Source organism: Hylobates moloch, unplaced genomic scaffold, assembly GCF_009828535.3.
Source record: "Hylobates moloch isolate HMO894 unplaced genomic scaffold, HMol_V3 SCAFFOLD_2, whole genome shotgun sequence".
Taxonomy (NCBI): domain Eukaryota; kingdom Metazoa; phylum Chordata; class Mammalia; order Primates; family Hylobatidae; genus Hylobates; species Hylobates moloch.
The window spans coordinates 22903941-22924933 of NW_026652277.1; the positions used below are offsets into that span (position 1 = coordinate 22903941).

The following is a 20993-nucleotide window of genomic DNA, read 5'->3' on the forward strand; positions in this document are numbered from 1 at the left end:
TGCTGGCCCTCCTGTGTTAGAGGTACCGGCACCTCGGGGCATTCTCGCTCTTAAAGATACTTTTTCTGAATTATTTCTACTTTTACAATTTCTCTTCAGCGACTGCAAGGGATATCTTCTAGCTCCTTTCCTATTTGAGTCGCTGGACGTCTCCCAAACAGCTAGTTAGTCGCCTATCTCTGGAGCACAAGCCTTCGGAATTGGATTCAGGGTATGAGTCTAGCTAGGGGATGTTTCTAGAAGTTTTATAAAATCCAGTTGGGCAAGCGTTGGCATTCGGATTTTAAAAATATAGGCGTGCACTGGCATTGGGCAACTAAAAAAAAAAATGTATCTCCTGGTGCTTGTCAGTGACATGCTAATTACAAATTTTAAAACAAGCCACTTCTGAGCGAAGGACCCCTGGCTGCAACCCCACAACTCACACCGGTGAATATAATAAAATATTAGGGTTCAACAGTTGGCATGTGTGGCAATAGCAAATGTGTGACACCTCGAAGCGATTATCTGGAAGTTTTTCCATACTTTTGAAAACACACTTGACGCCTCATTTCTTTGATGGCCGCTCAATAGACACTGGGAGATGGTAGCTGGGCCACCCCTCCCAAGAGTTCTTCTTGCGTGCAGCGCTTTCATCCAGGGCTTGAATTGTGTTGTCAAAGTTTAGCAGACAAGAGGAGGGGGCATGAGAACGGGAGGGTGTCTTGAAAAGTCTTGGAAATCGGTGTATTTTGCAGGTGTAGAAGTGCCTAATAACCATGGCTAGTGCGCGCTCCCCAATGGCGAGGGTATGACAGGGACAGCTGCCTCAGTTTTCAGTGTGAAAACACCCCCTCGGTGGACCAAACACAACGACACTGACCTTTCTTCGGGGGGAACCAGGGATGTGCCTTTGACTGAATTAGCCATAAAGACGTCTTGCTATGACTTTTGTTCCCCACGAAAGCAAAGAAATATTGCGTTTAATAGGAGAAGTACTGTTCACAGCTTTTCCGTGCCCCTTAAGAAATATTACAGTGCTGATTTACTGGCCTTCCTCTACCAAGTTGGCCCCAAGGGCGGCTGGGGGTGGTGGGGTGGGGACGGGGCAGTGAGGACAGAGGAGGAGGCGGAGTCAGAGAGCTAAAGTGCCTGTTGCCTGTTTCCAAAGTTCTCTCTTTGCAACAGCAAATTTATCAATCTTTTCATCTGACAATACTTTGAAATATATCATTGTCATCTAGAGTTGTTTGATAGATTATCTGCAGGCACAGAGCCTTTTTCAAGGTCAAGTTGAAGATTCTTGTTTGCTGTTTAACTGGGTTGTTTCAAAACTCAGAACAATGCCTGCCTGTTAAATTTTCACTTGTTCTCATGGGGCATTCGAAAGCAAGTTTTCCTATTGACCGGGTCTCTGGACATTTCATCCTCTTGAGCTAAATTCAGCAAACAAGGCTTAGGAATGAAATCAACAGAAGAAGAAATGAGATTTAACTTAGCATTTGCAAATGCCGGAGAGATTAAGTCGTCTTTCATATCTGCTCAAAGTGTGTACTAATTTTTGTTTGCATGTTGCAGGCTGGTTATGGCCAAACACATCTCAACTTTGACTTTATTCCAGTGGGAAGCAGTGAACACACTCCCCTGATGCAGAAAGGCAAAGAAATTGTGGCCACTCTTGTTTTTGCCAGTGCATAACCTGTTGTTCTAACGGCATTTTAAAATAAAGTCAGCTGCTTCTAAGTCACTATGTTTTATAGACATATTTATTTCTATTTTTTAGTGGAAAGACTGGCTTCACAGTTTTCTCTATATCTGCGATGATTGATTTTTTATTCAACTAACTTTTATTTACCTTGCAATAATGTTCTGGACCAATGTGATAAATTACAGATATGCAAATTTCTTTCAATGGTGTTGTAAGTGTGTCTAGCTGGAGCTGAATAACTCCTTGCAAGTCAGTCTGTGCGTGCTCAGGACCCCAGGGAGCTGATCAAAGCACCCATTCTCTTTCATCCCCGGTATTCTCCTCCAAACTGTTTCGATACAATATGTTTCCATGATGCACTTAATGTGCTAGGGACATAGAACTCATTACAACCTAGCTAGTTCTGCGGACCTCTTTGTTCCGCGGCAGAAAGTCAAAGAAAAAAGGAAAAGCGCTGCCAGTTGCCAGCTTTCTGAAATGCTAAAGCATGCGTCATTTTTCACCAGGTCTCGTCTTGATATCCTCAAAAGACAAACTATGAAACCGGCCTCAGCCCTTTCTGGCATTAATTACACTGCTGTCCAGCCGATCTGTTTTTCCTATTATATGCATTTCTCAGCAGGGATTTTTTTTTTTTTTTTTGCAAGACTAATGCAGCTGCAAGTTAAACTATGAATGCATTTTCATCACTATGGGAAAAAATAAGTAAGAAGGCTGCAAAACATAGAGCAAAACTTTTGAAGGACATCTGATGGACAACAGATATAGGGCAGGACCTGGGTGGTTTGCAATGTCTCTCAACCTGAAATTGGCTGAAAGCCTCAGAAATTTCCAATACATCCAGTGTTCTGTGGAGACCTTTATTGTGCCATTTGAAACTTTGTTTTGGTACCCAGATAAATCTTGAAGGTTCAAGTTACTATTAAAGTTCTGAAATGAAGCAGTTTGATATTGCACCCAACCAGGAGGCTGCTTCCAAGGAATTTCTGTCCAGGACGATGGCACAGAGAATACAAATTTTATTTCATTTCCTCTGTTTCTTGTAGGGCTGATTGGTTGGTGGAAATGGCTGGCAGCCAGTTCTGGGAAAGATTCCAGACCTGACTCCGATTAACCCTCTCTGGTGAAACTCTGCTGGAAACCAACTCACCAGCAATTGCCATTAATCTACTTACTAATTAAGCCAATTCATTTCTAAAGGAGAAAAATTCCTTTCTTTAGCCAAACTGATGGGAGGAAATTTGAAAGAAGCGCCAAACTGTGTAACTGTAATTCAGCCAAGGACTGCTAAAACAAGGTGTTGATATATAGCAGCAGATTTAAAACAAGTTTCTAGGGCAACACTCCTTTGGAGACAGCGGCATATAGTGTATAGTAGATGAAGCTCGAATAATGCTCCACAGCGCTATACCATCCCGTGTACTTGCGTTGAAAATAACACTTCTCTCTCCAATTAAATCTTGTTCCTTTTACGCACAAATAAATCACCTCTGCAGCTTTCTTTTGAACTAAAGAATATCAGCTTTATGTGACAACTACCACAAATATATTTCTTGAGACGTAATAAATAACTTTAGAATTCTGTAATCCAGAACCTACGATTCAGATACAGGCTCTTAACAAGGCCTTACTTGTAGTTAGGGGAATAGAAAGAACCAAGTTGGACATTACGCATGGAAGAAAAGTAGACCCGCCTTTTGGTAAACGGTGTCTGGCATTCCAACAGAATCTTGGTTTGCATCCTTACCAGGAAGCAAAACTCCAAAGAGTTTCCCTACTTACTAAAGAATTTCTGACAGCCTTTAAGATGCGGCTAGGTGCCCTGTGCCGGGGTAAGATAAGAATGAATCTTCCTTGAGGAAATGTACGATCTCCCTCTAGTCTTCATGACCCACCTTCATGGGGACTAGTTATTGGGCGAGGAGACAGCAAATCAGGTTGATGCTTTTGGTATAGGAAGACTGGATTAGAGAGGGAGTCAAACTTTTTAATTAAAGTCCGTTCCTTCCCATTCTTAGACGCCTGGGCTCTTCTGAGTCCCCGGAGCGCCTGAATGGATGTGGTTGCCCTGCAGGTTCAGTGCGCCCCGCTCACCCCGCACCAGCCAGGGCTTTCCTTAAAGGCGTGGAAAGGAGCGCGGACAAGGCGCGCATTGAGGTCTATTCGAGCGCAGTGCTGGTTAATGTACATAATCTGGAGAGATTAAACAATTAGCTTAGAAAATCCTTGGAGATAGTATCCTTTGCGAGGGAGGCACCTTACACCAGGACGGCGAGGCCACTCTTTCTGAGGCCCCGTCTGCGCAGCCCAGGCTTCTGCTCGGTTAATCAACAGTCTGCGGGGCTGCTCCGGCGCATGGATGACTCCTCCAAGGACTCTTCTTTTGGGGATTCTGACAACTTCCCTAAACGTGAAGAAAGGTGGACAGACATAAACTTGGTTTTACTTACCGTACACAAACCACTCCCCACTCTTCCCCCAAAGCATTTTGCGTCATTTTTTTTAGTGGGTCCTCCCTGCCCTGGCCCTACTTGGGAGCCTCCTCAGGAACCTGGAAGAGAGATGGTGAAGGAGGTAGGGCAGGCAGGCAGATTATCCTTGGCCTTCCAGACAGCGTGTGCCAGCCAAGCTTTGCTCTGAGACAGTCTGGGGCTCTCCGGCAGCCCCAGACTGCAGGAATGGTCTTAGGTGCCCCTGATAAAGGCCAGTACTCAACATTCTACTGAAGCCATTGTAACAGAATTAAAAAAGTGGGAAGAGTTGTCTGTGTTTGGGCCCAGGGATTTGATTTTTCCAAGATTTAAATTTCCATTTGCTTTGCAATCTTTCTTCCATGTGAAATAGAAAATTATGAATGAGAAGGAAAGAAAACCACATTGGCCCTGGGCTCTGAAACTGGGGAATGGAAAGATGTCCCCACCCCCCCAACCTCAACATTGAGCTCTCTGCCCTGTGGGGAGGGACATTTACCTGGTGCGTAAATTGTGAGGAAAGCGTTGGGGGTCTGAGACAGGAAAGCCACAACATGGGATGTGATGTTCCAGCTTTGAAGGGGAACAAAGGCCCTGGGCTAATCCCAGTGAAAGCCGGGAGCGTGGAGAAGGCAACAAAGCATTGCAGCCTGCGGTCACCGGTAGGTGTCAATGTGGACACTTATAGCCGGGGCAGTGGGAGAGGGGAACACAGAGGAGCCAGGCTGTCATTCCAAGGTTTAACATGAACAAAGATAAAAACGTGACAACCTCCGCTTTCAATGGTTGGGAGGTTCAAAGTGGAGTGCTCCAGAGCCTGTCTGGGTCAAGTCTTTTCTGCAGAAGGGCCTTTCTTTTTCTAGTCAAGTATCAACCAGGAAAGCCCCAAGGGCCTTTTCCCAAGGTAACTTTTCTTACTCAAAGCTTTCTTTAAAGTGATGTCCAATGCTACACACTGCCACAAGCTCCGTAGCTTGTGAGATGCCTGGAAATAGCATAAAGGGCATTGTTTTCTGCACCCCAGAAACTCCAGGAGGCTGCATTCAGTCCTTATGAACTTGAACAGGCTACCTAAACTTTCTGGATAAGCTTCGTGTATTCTTTTGCACATTTAATGAAAAGAAATGAAATTTCTTTTTATAAAACTATTCATACATGTAGATGAGTCAATGGGTTCCATAATTTAGAAAAGTACTCATCTTACAAAGAAGTTCTGGTAGTACAATGTTGAAGGAATAGTGGAAACTTGCTAGAGTTAAGTATACTGGAGATTTTAGTCTATTAGAAATCAGCAGACAAGGAATTTACCAACAAATAAATCTCCTGAACAATCTGGGAAAGATAATTAAGAATCTTCTACTAATACAACCCATTAACAAAGATTATCTTAGAAAATCAGTAAATGGACATGATAAATTATGTTTATACGAATAACTCAGAAACATTGCTTTTTTAGAAATTTTACCACTAAAACCAAAATACAAGTTTAAAAAATCATAATGTAATAAATTCTGATTTTCTTTAGTTGAAGTAAGTCTCCTAAATAATAAAAAAGGATGTAAATACCCTTAAAAGACTAATGACATTTCACAGGTAATGCAATTTAGAAAGAAACACTTCCATGTTTTCTTTTCCAACAATGTGCATTTTTGTAAACTGCTATAAATTGCAATTCAAAAGCACTGATCTCGCCATCCCCAATCATTTTTTATACTGATCAAATGAATGCAGATACTCCCATTTGGGAGGGGCAACATGACATTTCACTTGGCAGTTCTAAACAGGTCACAGACCTTTCACAGACCCTAAGGCAGTGGGAGGGAGCTCTTTACTAAACCGTGTAACCAAATCAAACCAATGGTTACCCCTTTTCAAAACCAATGGAATGGTTTGCACAATGCCATTCACATAGCAGTACAGAAACTGAAAGGATGGTCATCCAATGGAAATTTCTTTCCTTTTGTTTAAACTTGCAGAGCTCAAAAAGTAATACTTGAGGGAAAACAATTACATGTGCTATGATAAAAATAATAAAAAATACACATGCATTTTTGTTGGCACCACAGGGCTCAGCTGTAACTGTCCATTTGTATGTATATATATGCACATGTATGTATGTATATGCATGTATATTTATTGAAGATGTTGCTTTGTTTGAAATCTTCGGCACAAAGACACAACAATGCTGCCCTGGAGATGACCTATTGCTTTCAAGTTGCTTGAACACATCAGAATTTCCATTGTTAGGGTTGATTAATTGAAACTGATAAGTTACCATGAATAAAGATTGCTTTTCTGTTTAATGTGGTGGGCCTGATTTGGTAAATGCCTCATTCATGTAGCTTTGCAGTGCAGCATATGGATAAAAGTCATTCAGTATCACAAACATATACAATTTATTATGCTTGTATGGGCACAGCCAAAGGCCTTTCTATTTTAATGACAAAGTTTCAATGAAAAATTTCATTTAAAGAGTTACATAAAGTGTGATTTTATAATTTATTCTTAGAGTTTCCAGCTCTGACTTTCTGTGGATAATTTAAAAGATATAATATTTTAATATAGTTTAAAAAAGATGTATGTCTCCAAGTTATGCCTCACCATTAGTCATTGGAAAAAAAGCAGAATCTATCTTAAATGTTAGCAGACACGCATGAAGAGAAAGCACTGTTATCTGATGCCACCTCTGTGCCATACTCTTGATAAAGTTACTATAAACGTTTCATTGCGAGGCCACCAATTGCAGCTCACACTGCCCAGTTTACGAGAAAATGCAAAGGAGTTTGTTTGGTGAATAACATGCCAACTTCCTAAAGGCTTTTTTTTGTTTTGTCTTAATGAATGAAGTCAGAAGACAACATTTTGAAAATAATCTAGGGACTATCACATGAAAAATCCCAGTGGACTTATTAATGTTTTTCACAATTTAATTACTGTGAACTTCCTTTACTGGAAAGCTGACGTCACTTTGAAAAGAGTTAACTACATTAAAAATGTTCATGAATATTTACCAATAAAGGGAAGGTTGCTAATTTTTTGTAATGATGCTGTACAAAAACTTTTATTTTTTGCCTTTTTCGATTAGGTTGCTCAGGTAGTAATGAAAAATATGAAAGGCATGCTAATAAACTAATGAATCGACTGTACTAAACCATCAAAGAGATAGTTACCGTATTCAGCCTTTAACGTCTCATCAAATAAATTCTCTGGTCATTCATGTCCATGAAACAGTTCAAGTTCATCCAACATTTCTCAATTAAATTAGATGGGTGATTTCAGTTCAGCCCTTCTGGAGAGTAATAAACCACATCGGTCACAGTTGACCACAGCTAGCATGTGTTTAATAAAGGGCTGGATGTCCATTGGAAAGCTAATCAGTACACCGGCACTTGTAAAATTCCCTCCTGAATTTTGAAGTGATAATCTGTATCTAATTTTTAAAGAAAAATTTACTTTCCTTTCACTCTTCTGAGGCCAATTTCTTTTCTGGACCTGAATAGAGATCATTGGTGAAACGGCACCAAATAGCTTTGGTATGTGTACAACAAAAACCCACCTCTTTGTAGAACATAACAAATTATGCAATGTTCACAGATGCGCTTCACATTGTGCCTTTTGTGAGAAAATGAAGGCCCAACTCTATTCCCCACCCCCTCTTAATGAAAGACCGGGCTGCCAACGCAATCTGTTCTAATCCTAGGGAAAAATAAACACTCTTAATATGGAAGCGTTAGGTAGTTGTCTCTGAAAGGATTTTCATTTGAACGTTTGGTCTATGCAATTTTTGCACGTACATATTTGAAGTTACAAGCAGCTAGTTTTTCTTATGAACAGGTGAACAACTTGGAGCCTAAGGATTGAAATGTTAAATGCTCCTGTAACTCACCTGTAACTCACCTTGACATCTGCATATTTAGTGGAAATGCTGTTATCACACAGTTTCATGCTTGAATTTATACGTTCCCAAAGAAATGCAGTAATATTTCAGTCACAGTTTTAAAAACATACACACTGAAAATATTTAAAATTTTGTTTCTGTATCTTGGTTTCTGATTATTCTTATGGGAAAAGTGGTAATTAATATATAATTCTGAATAGCAAGGTAGCGATTTCTGCAGAAATGGTGAAGAATGCAGACAGACCTCAGGAGGCCCACCTTACCTCATGGGACTTCCACAAATCCTGGTCTGACTTTTACAGAATGTGCTAGTCATTGAGTGACTGTCTTAGAACATAAATTCCAAGCACTGAGAAAAATCTCTATATCCTCAATGCCTCGCCTAGACCTTTGCTTAGGCATTCATAAAGTCTGTGGAATGAATGAGTGAATGGATTAACAAAGAGAAGGTAAAACCTAGAAGGCTAAGTAGTGTGTTCCACTTGTTAACCACAGCCTTTGCAGTTCCCTCACACATTGACTCTGGTCTTGGCCCTGTGTCTTGCTTTGGCTAATGGGATAAGAGCAAATGTGACCCCAGCAGAGACTTGAATAATCCTTGTGCATTGGAACCTGCTCTCTTGCTGCTCTGGAGAACCCTGAGACCGCCATGAAAGCAAGCTTGGCTTAGCCTACTTGATAATGAGGGACATGAGGTCTGGTTACCCCTGTCACCCCAGCAGACAGCCAGCATAAGGCCATCAATAACCAGGTGAACACAGAAGCTCAGCGAGACCAGGCAGAAGACCCACCACCTAGACGAAGGCATGTGTACAGGCACAGGTGCTTGGAACAGCATGAAACAGCAGGGAACTGCAAGTCATTTGTGACCACTAGGTTAGAAAGCTCACATAAGGGAGAGGGAGGGGTTATGAATTGTCTTGTAGGCTAAACTGAAGAACTTGATTTTATCTTGAAAGCCATAGAGATCTGCTGAAGGATTCAACAGGGAATAACAAAGTGTGAAAAAGTGAAGCGAAATATGAAATCCTTAGCAACCTCAACATTTAAGACACAGAGCAGGGGCAAAATTGATCAAGCAGGAGAGACTGAGAAGGGCGCTCTGAATAGGAGGAGGAGAACCAGGACAGGTTGGTGTCTTGGAGGTCAAGAGGAGAGTGTTTGGAGAATTAAGGTGAAGGAGACAATGTTTCAGTTCTGTGAGATGAATAAATTCTGAAGATCTAATGTATAGCAGAGTAACTATTTAACCATACTGTATTGTATACTTGAAATTTGCTAAGAGGGTAGGTAGCTCTTAAGTGTTCTCATCATAAAAGGAGGAGGAAGAGGAGAAGGATGAAAGAAGAAGAGACAGAGAGGAAGAAAATGGTCAAATGATAAATATGCCAGTTAGCTTGACTGTGGTGATCATTTCTCTTGAGTATATATAATTTTTATTTGTCAATTATATCTCAATAGAGCTATTCACAAAAAAATTAAGGGGCCAGGCACAGTGGCTCAAGCCTGTAATCCCAGCACTTTGGGAGGCCAAGGCATGTGGATCGCTTGAGCTCAGGAGTTCAAGACCAGCCTGGGCAACATGGCGAAATCTTGTCTCTACCAAAAATATAAAAACTTACTGGGCGTGGTGGCGCACACCTGTGGTCCCAGCTGCTTGAGAGGCTGAAGTGGAAGGATCACTTTAGCCCAGGAGGCGGAGGTTGCAGTGAGCCAAGATTGCACCACTGCACTCCAGCTTGGGCAATAGAGCCAGATTTTGGCAAAAAAAAAAAAAAAAAAAAAGAATTAAGGAATGCTTAGCAGTAACAAAATCCTGGGGTGAGGTCAAGTGAGATGAGGACTAGAAATTGTATTTGCCATTTGTCAGATTCTGGTGACCCAGTTGATGGCAGTGCCAGAGGGCAATGAAGCCAGGAGAAAAGTGGAGGAAACTGGAGCCAGAGAAGGGGAGCAAGTAGGTTCTGATTTCCCTCAAGCAGGTTCACATCAAAAGGAAGGAGGGGCAGAGGGCAGCTGCTTGCAGAGGAAGCGAAGGAGAGAGTAAGAAAAGGAGGCATGGGCACATTTATGGAAGAGAGTACTGGACATGATGGTGTTCTCCAGGACAAATAGGGATATTGTGAGACCATAACCTAAGTTCTAAGTCTAAATGGAGGTAACCTCAGACTCAATTTTTTTTTTCCTTTTTGAGACGAAGTCTTGCCCTGTCACCCAGGCTGGAATGTAGTGGTGTGATCTCGACTCACTGTAATCTCCACTGCCTGGGTTCAAGTGATCCTTCCACCTCAGCTTCCCAAGTAGCTGGGACCACAAATGCCTGCCACCATGCCCGGATAATTTTTGTATTTCTAGTAGAGACGGGGATTCACCATGTTGGACAGGATGGTCTCAAACTCCTGGCCTCAAGTGATCTGCGCAACTCGGCCTCCCAAAGTACTGGGAGGATAACAGGTGTGAGCCACCATGCCTGGCCTCAGACTCAGTTTTATCAAACATATATAGATCACTTGCTATCTGCTAGGAAAGTGGCAGGCACATTTTTACACAAGCCTTGTCACATTTGATTCCTTAATGCTAGAACATATGTTGAAGCTTCAAAGAAGTAGCTTTCTAACTGATCAAGGGAACATATCTCTTTTATGGTGAGCACTGAATGGCAGAACTCCTTACCCTAAGTCTTAATACAAAGTGAAAACATACTGCCACTGAACTCATTTGGAATAGTGGGTATCAATTATTTAATGTGGTGCCATCGAAGTTATTAAATTGTTACCTTGTATTTGCTTGCTAGAGCTGCCATAACAAAGTAGCACAAACTGGGTGGCTGAAACCAACAGAAAAGAATTGTCTCAGTTCTGGAGGCTAGAAGTTCAAAATCAAGGTGTCTGAAATTTGTAGGGCCATGCTCCCCCTGAGACCCTGGGTGGAATCCTTCCTTGCCTCCTCCTAGCTTCAGGTCGTGGCCACCGATCCTTCTCAGTCCTTGGCTTGTGGTTGCATCACTCCAATCTCTGTCTCTGCCGTCACATGGTGTCTCCCTGTGTGTTTCTGTCTTCACAGGACGTGTTCCTCTTATGACACTAGCTATATTGAATTGAGTCCACCTAGAAGACCTTGGCTTAATTACATCTGCAGAGACTCTATTTCTAAATAAGATTACATTCATAGGAGCCTGGGATTAAAGTCTCAACATATTCCTGTGAGGCGGTGTGTGTGTGTGTGTGTGTGTGTGTGTGTGTGTGTGTGTGTGGTATCATAATTCAACCCGTAACACATGCTTTTCCAGAGAAGGCAACTTACTGCCTAGGTCACAGACAGGATACACAAGGAAAAGACTTTTATGAAGATACAACAGAGACTTTAAAAGTGTTCTTTAAAAAAATGACTGGTACTTAACGTATGCTTTGGATACCTGGGATAACAATAACCGTGCAGTTGTTTACAAAGATAAAGTGTTCTTAAACTAAATAAAATAAGGTAGAAATCAAATGAAGTTTCTTTTATCCAGAACATGAAGAGAACTGATTTGAACACATAGGATTTTTTTGGTGGGGGAAGAAGAGAGAACAATGGTATAGTGAGTTCATGATTTAGGACTCCATATGGGCCTGATAGATAAAATTTAAAAAGAAAAACAAAAAGACATACTGGGAGAACAAGATAAACATGTCTCTTGTAACGAAATGTGAAGTAACGAGCCAGCCTGTTAGGAACTGAATTGTGTCTCCCTAAAGATGCTGAAGTCCTAACCTCCAGTACCTATAAATGTGAGCTTATTTAGAAATAGGGTCTTTGCAGATGATCAAATTAAGATGAGGTCATTAGGGTGGACCTTAACCCAATATGTCTGTGTCCTTATAAAAAGCAGGAATTTGAACGCAGAGATGTAGGTAAAGGGAAGGCAATGTGAAGACACAGGGAGAATGTCATCTACAAGTAAAGGAAACTCAGGACTACCAGAAGCTAGGAGACAGTCATGGGACAGATTCTCCCTCATAGTCCTCAGAATAAACCAACCTCACCTTGATTTCAGACTTCCAGCCTCCAGAACTGTGAGAATATTAATTTCTGTGGTTGAAGCCACCTGGTTTGTGGTAGTTATGGTGGCCTTAGCAAAGGAATACATAGCCCAAACCACACGTCTCTTGTTTCAGCTGCAGAAACCCATCCTGATGGTCAAGAATAAAGCTCATATTTGGTAACAGATGCTAAATGTGCTCCATGCTGGGTGGAAGAACAAATTCACTTCTTGAAGGCAGAAACTTTAATGAAAGAAAGTTGAGAAACAACAACAACGACAATGGTTTTTAACCTGGGCTATGGCTTTGTAGTGAGCTATGAGCCTAGGAAGGTTAGAGGTCACAGACTCACTTCGTGCAGAGGAACTGAGCTAGACCACCTGCTGGCTTGGAGTCTTCAGGACCCTTCATGTCACAGCAAAGTAGGCACCCCCAAACTTATAAGAACTGGCTGTAAACTGGCAGTAAGAGAGGCACAAGAAGCAGTCACAGAACTATATTCAGGAAATATTGTATTGAGACAGAGAGAGAGAGAGAGAGAGAGAGAGACTTGAGCATGCAAACCTAAGTTCCAAAATAAACAAAGGATAGAATGCTAGGCAAGACAAAAGCAAGATAAACTATCAGAACATGAATTCACTCCAGGTAAATTTAAGTTGATGAAACAGTATGACAAAGATTTTAAAACTTATGCTTAGTATGTTCAAAGAGTTCATGTTTAATGATAATTATCATAAAAAAGGAAAAACAAATTATGATACAAGATAGCCCAGAGTAAAACAAGAACAGTGGCTTTGAAAAAGAACCAATTAAAATTTTTGGAAATAGAAGAGTCACTAAAATGAAACACTAAAACACGGGATAAATTGGCATAGCTGAAAAGAGAATTTGAAAGTTGGAAGGTACTATTGAAGAATTCACCCATATGCACAACAAAGAAAAATTAGAAAATGTAGATTGGAGGCATGGAGAACAGATTGAGTAGTGCTTCAGAAGAAGTAAGCATAGAAAATGTACAAGCAATATTTGAAAAGGTAGTAGCTGAGAGATTTCTAGAAGTAAAGAAATACATGAATCATCAGATCCAAATTTTATTGTGAATATTGATAAAGATAAATACACCACTGGATACATTGAACACCATAAAGAAAACACTAAATAACTACAAATGATTGGAAAATTGACACCAGACTTCTTATAATCCTAAGTAGAGGCTGAACGGTGATGATACAAAAGAAAATGTGGAGGAAAGAATAACTGCCAACCTAGAATTTCATGTCTTGCTAAATTACCATCCAGAGTGAGGTAAAAATTAAGGCAAACAGAATTTACCATCAACAGGCCCTCACAAAGCAAATTATTGAAGTAATGATACTCTAAACATACACATGTACTAAACATACGCACATATAAACATATACAATAAAAGAAAAGAAACACAGCTTTCAGCTTTCGAATCAGCAAGGGGGAAACAAAATACAGAAAACGTTATCAACCTAAAAGAAAGCAAGAAAGAATAGAAAGTAAAGCAGAATATCAGAAAATACAAAGATAAGGTAATAAAAATAAGTCCAAATATATCAATAATCACAATTGTAAACAATAAATTCACCTGTTAAAAAGTGGATTTTATCAAAGAGAACTAAAAAGAAAAAAGGTATCATTTTAAGTTGTTTAAAAGAGAAAAATCCAATATAATCATAAAAATATTGAAAAAAATGAAAAAGATACAATGCAAATACTACTAATATGAAAGCTATTATAATGTTATTGATATAAGATACAATAGAATTTAAGACATCAAAGAATTACCAGGGTTAAAGAGGCCAGTGTATGCAACAATCCACCAAGAAAAAATATGATAAACTAGGAAGCATTTAACACAGCTTTAAAATGTATAACAAAAAACTGACAGAATTACTAAGAGAAACTGATCAATCTTCAGTCATAGAAAGATATTTTTATATTTCTGTTTCAGAAAACATAAGAGATTAGGCATACAATAAATTAGAAGAATAAAGCATGTCTGAACTACCAAATTAATAATACGAGCTAATAGAAAGGTTACAAGGAAATTAGGAGTCATTAATTAAAGGTAAAGCAATCTCAGCGAAGCATATTTAAAAATCTCTGTTAAAGAGACAATCATGATGGAATAAAATATTTAGAGTTAAGCAGCAGTTAAAGTGCTGTCAAAATTTATGGGATGCAACTAAAACATTTTTAGAGTCATAAATGCATTTATTAATATGTAATAAAAATAAAAAATGAGTAAGCTAGAGGAAAAAACAGAAATATCTTTTAAAAATGGAAGGAAATAGCAGAGAAACACAAAAGTCCAACAACCAAAAAAAGCAGAGCAAATTAATAAACCAAAAATTAGTACTTTAGAAAAGACTAAAAATCATATAACACTTTGACAGGATTAAGAACAAACATATGGTAAATATATAAAACAACATCAGGGAGAGGCTGGGTGCAGTGGCTCATGCCTGTAATCCCCAGCACTTTGGGAGGCTGAGGTGGGCAGATCACTTGATGTCAGGAGTTCGAGACCAGCCTGGACAACATGGCGAAACCCTGTCTCTACTAAAAATATAAAAATTAGCTGGGCGTGGTGGCACGCACCTGTAATCTCAGCTACTTGGGAGGCTGAGGCAGGAGAGTCGCTTGAACCTGGGAGGCGGAGATTGCAGTGAGCTGAGATCTTGCCACTGCACTCCAGCCTGGGCGACAGACCAAGACTCTGTCTCAGAAAAAAGAAAACATCAGGGGCAGAAAAGGGGCATAATTACAGATATTTTTGAATTAATAGGAGAATACAATGAACAAGTTTATTTCAATGTATTTGAAAACCTAGATCAAATGGATTGCCTAGAAAAAATGTTGCTGCAATTGACTCAATAAAAAAATAGAACACTAACAGCTATTAAAGCAATTAAATTTGTATTCGAAAATCTCTCTCACCTTCACAAAGGACACTAGGTCCAATTTGACAAATTTTTCACACCATCAAAGAAGAGATATCTTTTTTTTTTTTTTTGAGACAGAGTCTCACTCTTTTGCCCAGGCCAGAGTGCAGTGGCACGATCTCGGCTCACTGCAACCTCTGCCTCCCGAGTTCAAGAGATTCTCCTGCCTCAGCCTCCTGAGTAGCTGGGATTACAGGTGTGCACCACCACACCAGGCTAATTTTTGTATTTTTAGTAGAGACAGGGTTTCACCATGTTGGTCAGGCTGGTCTCAAACTCCTGACCTCACGATCCGTCTGCCTCTGCCTCCCAAAGTGTAAGCCACCATGCCCGGCTGAGATATCTATTATATACTAACTTTAATCGTCTGAAAGAAGAGGTAGAAGAAGGTAATCCTTTCTACTGAGTTGAGTACAGCCTTTATATCCAAACTACATAATGGGAATTCAGGGAAAAAAAATATAGACCAAACTCAGAAGGAAAATTCTAAATAAAAGACCAGGAAATTAAAATTAATTATCAACACGAAAGTTAAGAAATATAAGTATAATTTAACATGAGAAAATGTATTAATGTATTTCAACATTAACAGATTAAAGGAGAACGACCACAGTTATCAGCTTAATAGGTAAAGGGGGAAAACCAGGTAAAGCTTAGCCATCAGTTTGTTATAAAAACTTTCAGCACCTGCTATAGAAGAGAACTTTAGTGACTTGATTAAAGAATAGCTATCACAAACCTACAATAAACATCATACTTCATGATGACACTTTAGAAATTATCCTGTTAGAGAGAGAAACCAAAAAAGGGTGCCACCGACTGCTCTATTACAATACCGGAAATTCTAGCCAGTGCATTAAGACAGGAAGAAGATATTTGTGAAGCGTGAAACTAACAAAGAGATAATGTTCAGAATGTATAGACTCCTATAAAAAAGAACCACCCAATTATAGAAAAATCATCTACTTCTAGCACCAAGCAATTCATAGAAGAGGAAACTAAAATGGTTAATAAACATAAAAAATTATTCTTACTAGTTATCAGGGAATTTCAAAAAAAGAATAAAATGCAATTTCACACCCATTATATCAGCAAAAATTAAAAATATGGCAACTCCAAGTGTTAGTAGGAAAATAGAACAATACAAACTCATAACCTACTGATACGTGTGTAAAGTAGTGTAACCAATTACTAGCACATTCTGACACTATCTAGTAAAGTTACTAGAACTCAGCAGCTCCTCTTCTAGGTATTTAGTGAACCTCTCACACATGTACACTATGAGAAATAGCAGCTATTTATGAATCTAACAAATTGAAAATCTTCTGAATTCCCATCAACAGCAGAATGAATATATTGTAGAATATTCATACTATACAATGGAATATACTATACAGCAGGTAAAATAAATGAATTCAAGCTACATACAGCAAAATGCTGTAAATAAATTTCAAAAACATTTATAGGTAAAAATTAAGAACACATACTTCCACCATCATGGATATAATGCTTGAAAACATGCCAAATGATGTTATAAATTGTTTGTACATGTATAAGAGTGTGTGTCTGTGTAGTGATATAAAATATGTATGATTGACAAACTCTAAAATCAAGGCAGTGGTTACCTCTGGGGAGAGAAGGAGGAATGATATCAACTCGGTGTTCACTGTCTTACTTTTATGACTCAAGCATGGCAAAATCTAATAGAGCCAGGTGATGTTCGACATATAATTCTCTGTATTCCCTTAATATCTGAAAGATTTCATAATAAAAAAGTTTCTACATTAACTATGTCTATAAATAAAATTATTTCATCGTTTTTCGATCAACTGTAGCTCACATTTGTGTAGAATTTAATAATAGACAAAATACTTCCTTCCTGTAACATCTTTTTTTCCATGTGATTGTTTATTTGAAGATGGGCAACTTTGATTAAAGAAGTTGAACAAGACAGGAATGTGATAAGCTGAAGATTGAAACCCAGTGACATTTGTAGAAGCCAACACTTCATAAATACCACTTTTCTGATCTCAGTTTATTCCCACAATTTCTGAAATGGGGGTTCCTGCAGCTGAAAGGAATATTAATATGGTACCTTTCATATACGAAGATGTCATGTCAAACTCAGTTAAGAGTACACTTGGTAAGCCCATGGATTTGTATGAATCCATGTATAATATCCTGTAACATTTTGCCAGCAGACTCATTCCTAAATTAAAAAGTTAATACCCACTTGTCTCTGCACTAATTAAACCCTTTCTCAGTATTTTGTTACTACCATAATGGCTTATATGGTTTATAATGCCTCTTAAATGACCACAATATCAGTCTGCAACCAGGCAGCAAGGTTTGGGATGAAATCATTGTCACAGGGCAGAGAAGCTGCTGGAATCCAACTCATGGCTCAACTGGACTAACAACACACACCAGAAACATTCTTGTCTCCTGCCTCGTGCTTTAGAGAGCTTTAAGCACCAGGTGTAGGTGTCATAGGGAATGTGATTAGTGGTATTTATTAAATGAAATATTGTCTATGGATGCTTAAAAACATCACTAGACTGAAATAAGACAGTCCATCAAATTAATAAGGGACATTTTAATAGGTATTAGCCTAACCTTTTTGTCTACTAAATTTTTATGATCTTGCAAATTTAAAGTAATTACCTGCCTATTTATTTCAAAGATTTACACTGTATTTTCAAAGCATATGGGTTGCCTTCCCTTTTCATTTCTAACATTTTTCAATCCCAATGTGACCTATGGACAGAGCCTGAGTTACAGAGAGAGCCTCTTATTTTTGTCATCACTTCTCTAATCCAGTTGGTCATCCTAACCAATTTCTATACCATTCAGAATTCGCTCTATTTGGAAGGAAAAATTGAGAGACAGGCTGCTGATCTTCCAGGTTTTTATTGGTTTGTTTGTGTTGAGACAGTCTTTGTTGCCCAGGCTGAAGTGCAGTGCACCATCATGGCTCACTGCAGCCTCCACCTCCCTGAGCTCAGGTGATCTTCCCACCTCAGCTTCCCTAGTAGCTGGGACTACAGGTGCACATCACTACACCAGGCTAATTTTTTTTTTTTTTTTTTTTTTTTGTAGAGACGGGGCTTCCCCATGTTGCTCAAGTGGTTCTCAAATTCCTGAGCACAACAGATCCACCTGCCTTGGCCTCCCAAAGTACTGGGATTACAGGTGTGAGCCACCACTCCCAGCCCCAGGTTTTAATTTATCATCTAATATGCTAAATTATATGCCTCAAGTATTAATAGAAAATATCTCTAAATAAACGTATAAAAAGCAAGGGAAATTCCTAAGAAAAGGTAGTTGAGAATTAGCACAAGTTTCAAAGACAAAGATGACATGTATAACCTAGAAATATAAAATTTGAATAATAGGTAACTGACAGTAATAAGGGAAGTAATGGAAAAGTTGGTGGCAGTGAAATTAACATTTACAGACCCCGTAATACATTATATTTAATAAATCAGGTTAGTCCTGGTACTTAACTCACAATTCATTGATTAATTCCTTCTAACATTTTTATGGCCATCAATTATATGTGAAATATATTGTTTGGATATACATTGTAATATTATAAAATGTGCACTTGAATATGAATCTGAAAACCTTAACAAATTATATCCATTATAGCTGACAGTCTAGAGATAATATATAAAACAATGCTAACACTTACACCTGAAACTTCTTTTTATCTCTTATCTAACTTCCAATTTCTTACGTGATTTTAAAACTTGTTTTTGTATTTAAAACAACAGGGGCAACTGAACTTCACTTTCAAACAATATTTATTTTTATAAATCAGTGCAAAATATACTTACTGAAAATACATCTTGGGTCCAAAACTTCAAAGGGTAAAAAGAAAGATTTTAAATTATATCTAATATATTATGATCGTTCTGTCCTTTAAAACCCTTTTCAGATCACCCCCTGGATGTTTCTTCCCTAGAAGTCTCAGAGAATTAACAACACAATGTAATCTAGGTTTAAATTTGGGTTTCTCCTGTGTTTCAGATACTGATGTTTGAGCTTTCTCTTCCTGACAAGCCACTTAAAGAGTCACTGTTACTTTGAGGTTTTATCTATAAGATTCGTGTCTTTTGGGCTCATTAAGAAAATTTCCAAAGATTACAATGTCAATAGCACTTAATTACTGGACTGTGAGAAAGGTCTTCTTGAGTACATAAAATCTGTGGCAGTGCACAGTACACAATGGGCAGCTCAGATCCCAAATTTTATCACAAGTAAGTAGCAAACAAATTAATAATGTTACCTGTGCTCTCTTGGATAATTACTACTGCATAAAAACTGCTTTGAAATGTTGCAGATAGTATTGTACCTCATTTTTTAAATCCCCTTAGTGTAACCAGGATTTATTTGTCTCAAACTTTCTATGTTGCATGCACCAGTTGACTTTCTTGTTCTGTTTAGAATTTTTAGAACTTGCAACATAACAAAAAGTCATTTTCAACCGGCCTAGGAATGACGTATCACCGATATAACATTATTTTAAATTATATTTTATATTTTACTTTACTCTTTTCAAAATATATACTGTACATTTCGATACTATTGCTAGATTTTAGTTTTTACTTAGGCCTGGTAGAAAATCAGCTATTAAAGAAGCAAAGGAGGCTGGACACAGTGGCTCATGCCTGTAATCTCTAGCACTTTGAAAGAGTATGTATGGCAACAGGATAGCTTAAGTCCAAGAGTTTGAGACCAGTCTAGGCAACATAGTGAGACCCTGTCTCTACAAAAAATAAAGAAATTAGCTTGATGTGGTGGTGGCGTGTGCCTGTAGTTCCAGCTACTCAGAAGGCTGAGGCAGGAGGATCACTTGAGCCCAGGAATTTGAGACTGCAGTGAGCCATGACTGGACCACTGCACTCCAGCCTGGATGACAGAGCAATGCCCCATCTCAAGAAAAAAAAGCAGTAGAGATTAGCTGTTTTAATTTATTAGCCTACTGTTTAGGGCATCATTGCTTTCATGGGGAGATTAAAATATAGATTTGCAAGGCTTTAGCTTGGGATTATACTATGAACAGCCCAAGAGGACAGGTAGAGAGAGGAATTAGCTAGGCATGTCACATATATGATCTCACTTCATCCTCATAAAAAACCTATGAGGTGGGGTTGCCATGTCTGTTTTACACAACAGGGAGCACTAAGATGAAGGCACCAGTGAGTAAGTAGTCACCTGAGCTTGGAAACTCTGTCAGCCTCCAAAGCCCAGGTTCCCTCTGTTACACCATGGATTTTCCACACTGTGTTTTATTGAAAATGGGATCTTTTCCATGTTGTCATGCATGAATCTTGGGGCAGGTGAAAATAATTGAGTGGGGATTAGCACGGACCCTTAGCCTACATTGGATTTGAATCCAGCTGCTCTACTTATTTGCAATATAAACCTAGCAGTTTACAAACCTCTCTGTATTCAGTGGTCTTATCTGTAAAATGGGGGAAAGCAAGAGTACCCATCTCATCAGGTTTTTGTGAGGATTAAAGTAAAAACGTGAAAGGCATTTAGAACATTACGTATATCTACTGAATGCTAGTTATACATAATTTCACAAAGTATTTTGTGGTGTGAAAGTATAGCCTAAGAAGTTCAACCTTTGATGCCAACACTGAGGATTCTGTAACAGAAAGGATAATATTCCATAGGATATTTTAAATATTAATGTTCCTATCCTATTTACATATTTAAAAATGGAATGCATTTTAACTTTAAAGTGTTCGGTTGGTATCTGTTACCAAATAGGTTATAGTAACCCCTTATGCTTTATGTACCTGTATTAGTCCATTCTCATGCTGCTATAAAGAACTACTGGAGACTGGCTAATTCATGGAGAAAAAAGGTTTAATTGACTGACAGTTTCACAGGCGTAACAGGATGCATGGCTAGGAGGCCTCAGGAAAC

At 38.9% G+C, this 20993-nt stretch overlaps 1 protein-coding gene across 1 annotated transcript in view; it reads right to left on the reverse strand.

Annotated features, from left to right (window-relative positions):
- Nucleotides 1-2468: 2468 nt before the first annotated feature.
- The window catches only part of CUNH10orf67 (chromosome unknown C10orf67 homolog), a 157705-nt gene continuing 139180 nt past the window's right edge, over nucleotides 2469-20993 (reverse strand). The window contains exon 17 of the mRNA XM_058432271.1: nucleotides 2469-4091. Within this exon, the coding sequence (XP_058288254.1) occupies nucleotides 4015-4091 (77 nt within the window). The 3' untranslated portion in view covers nucleotides 2469-4014. The remainder of the gene's footprint in view (nucleotides 4092-20993) is intronic.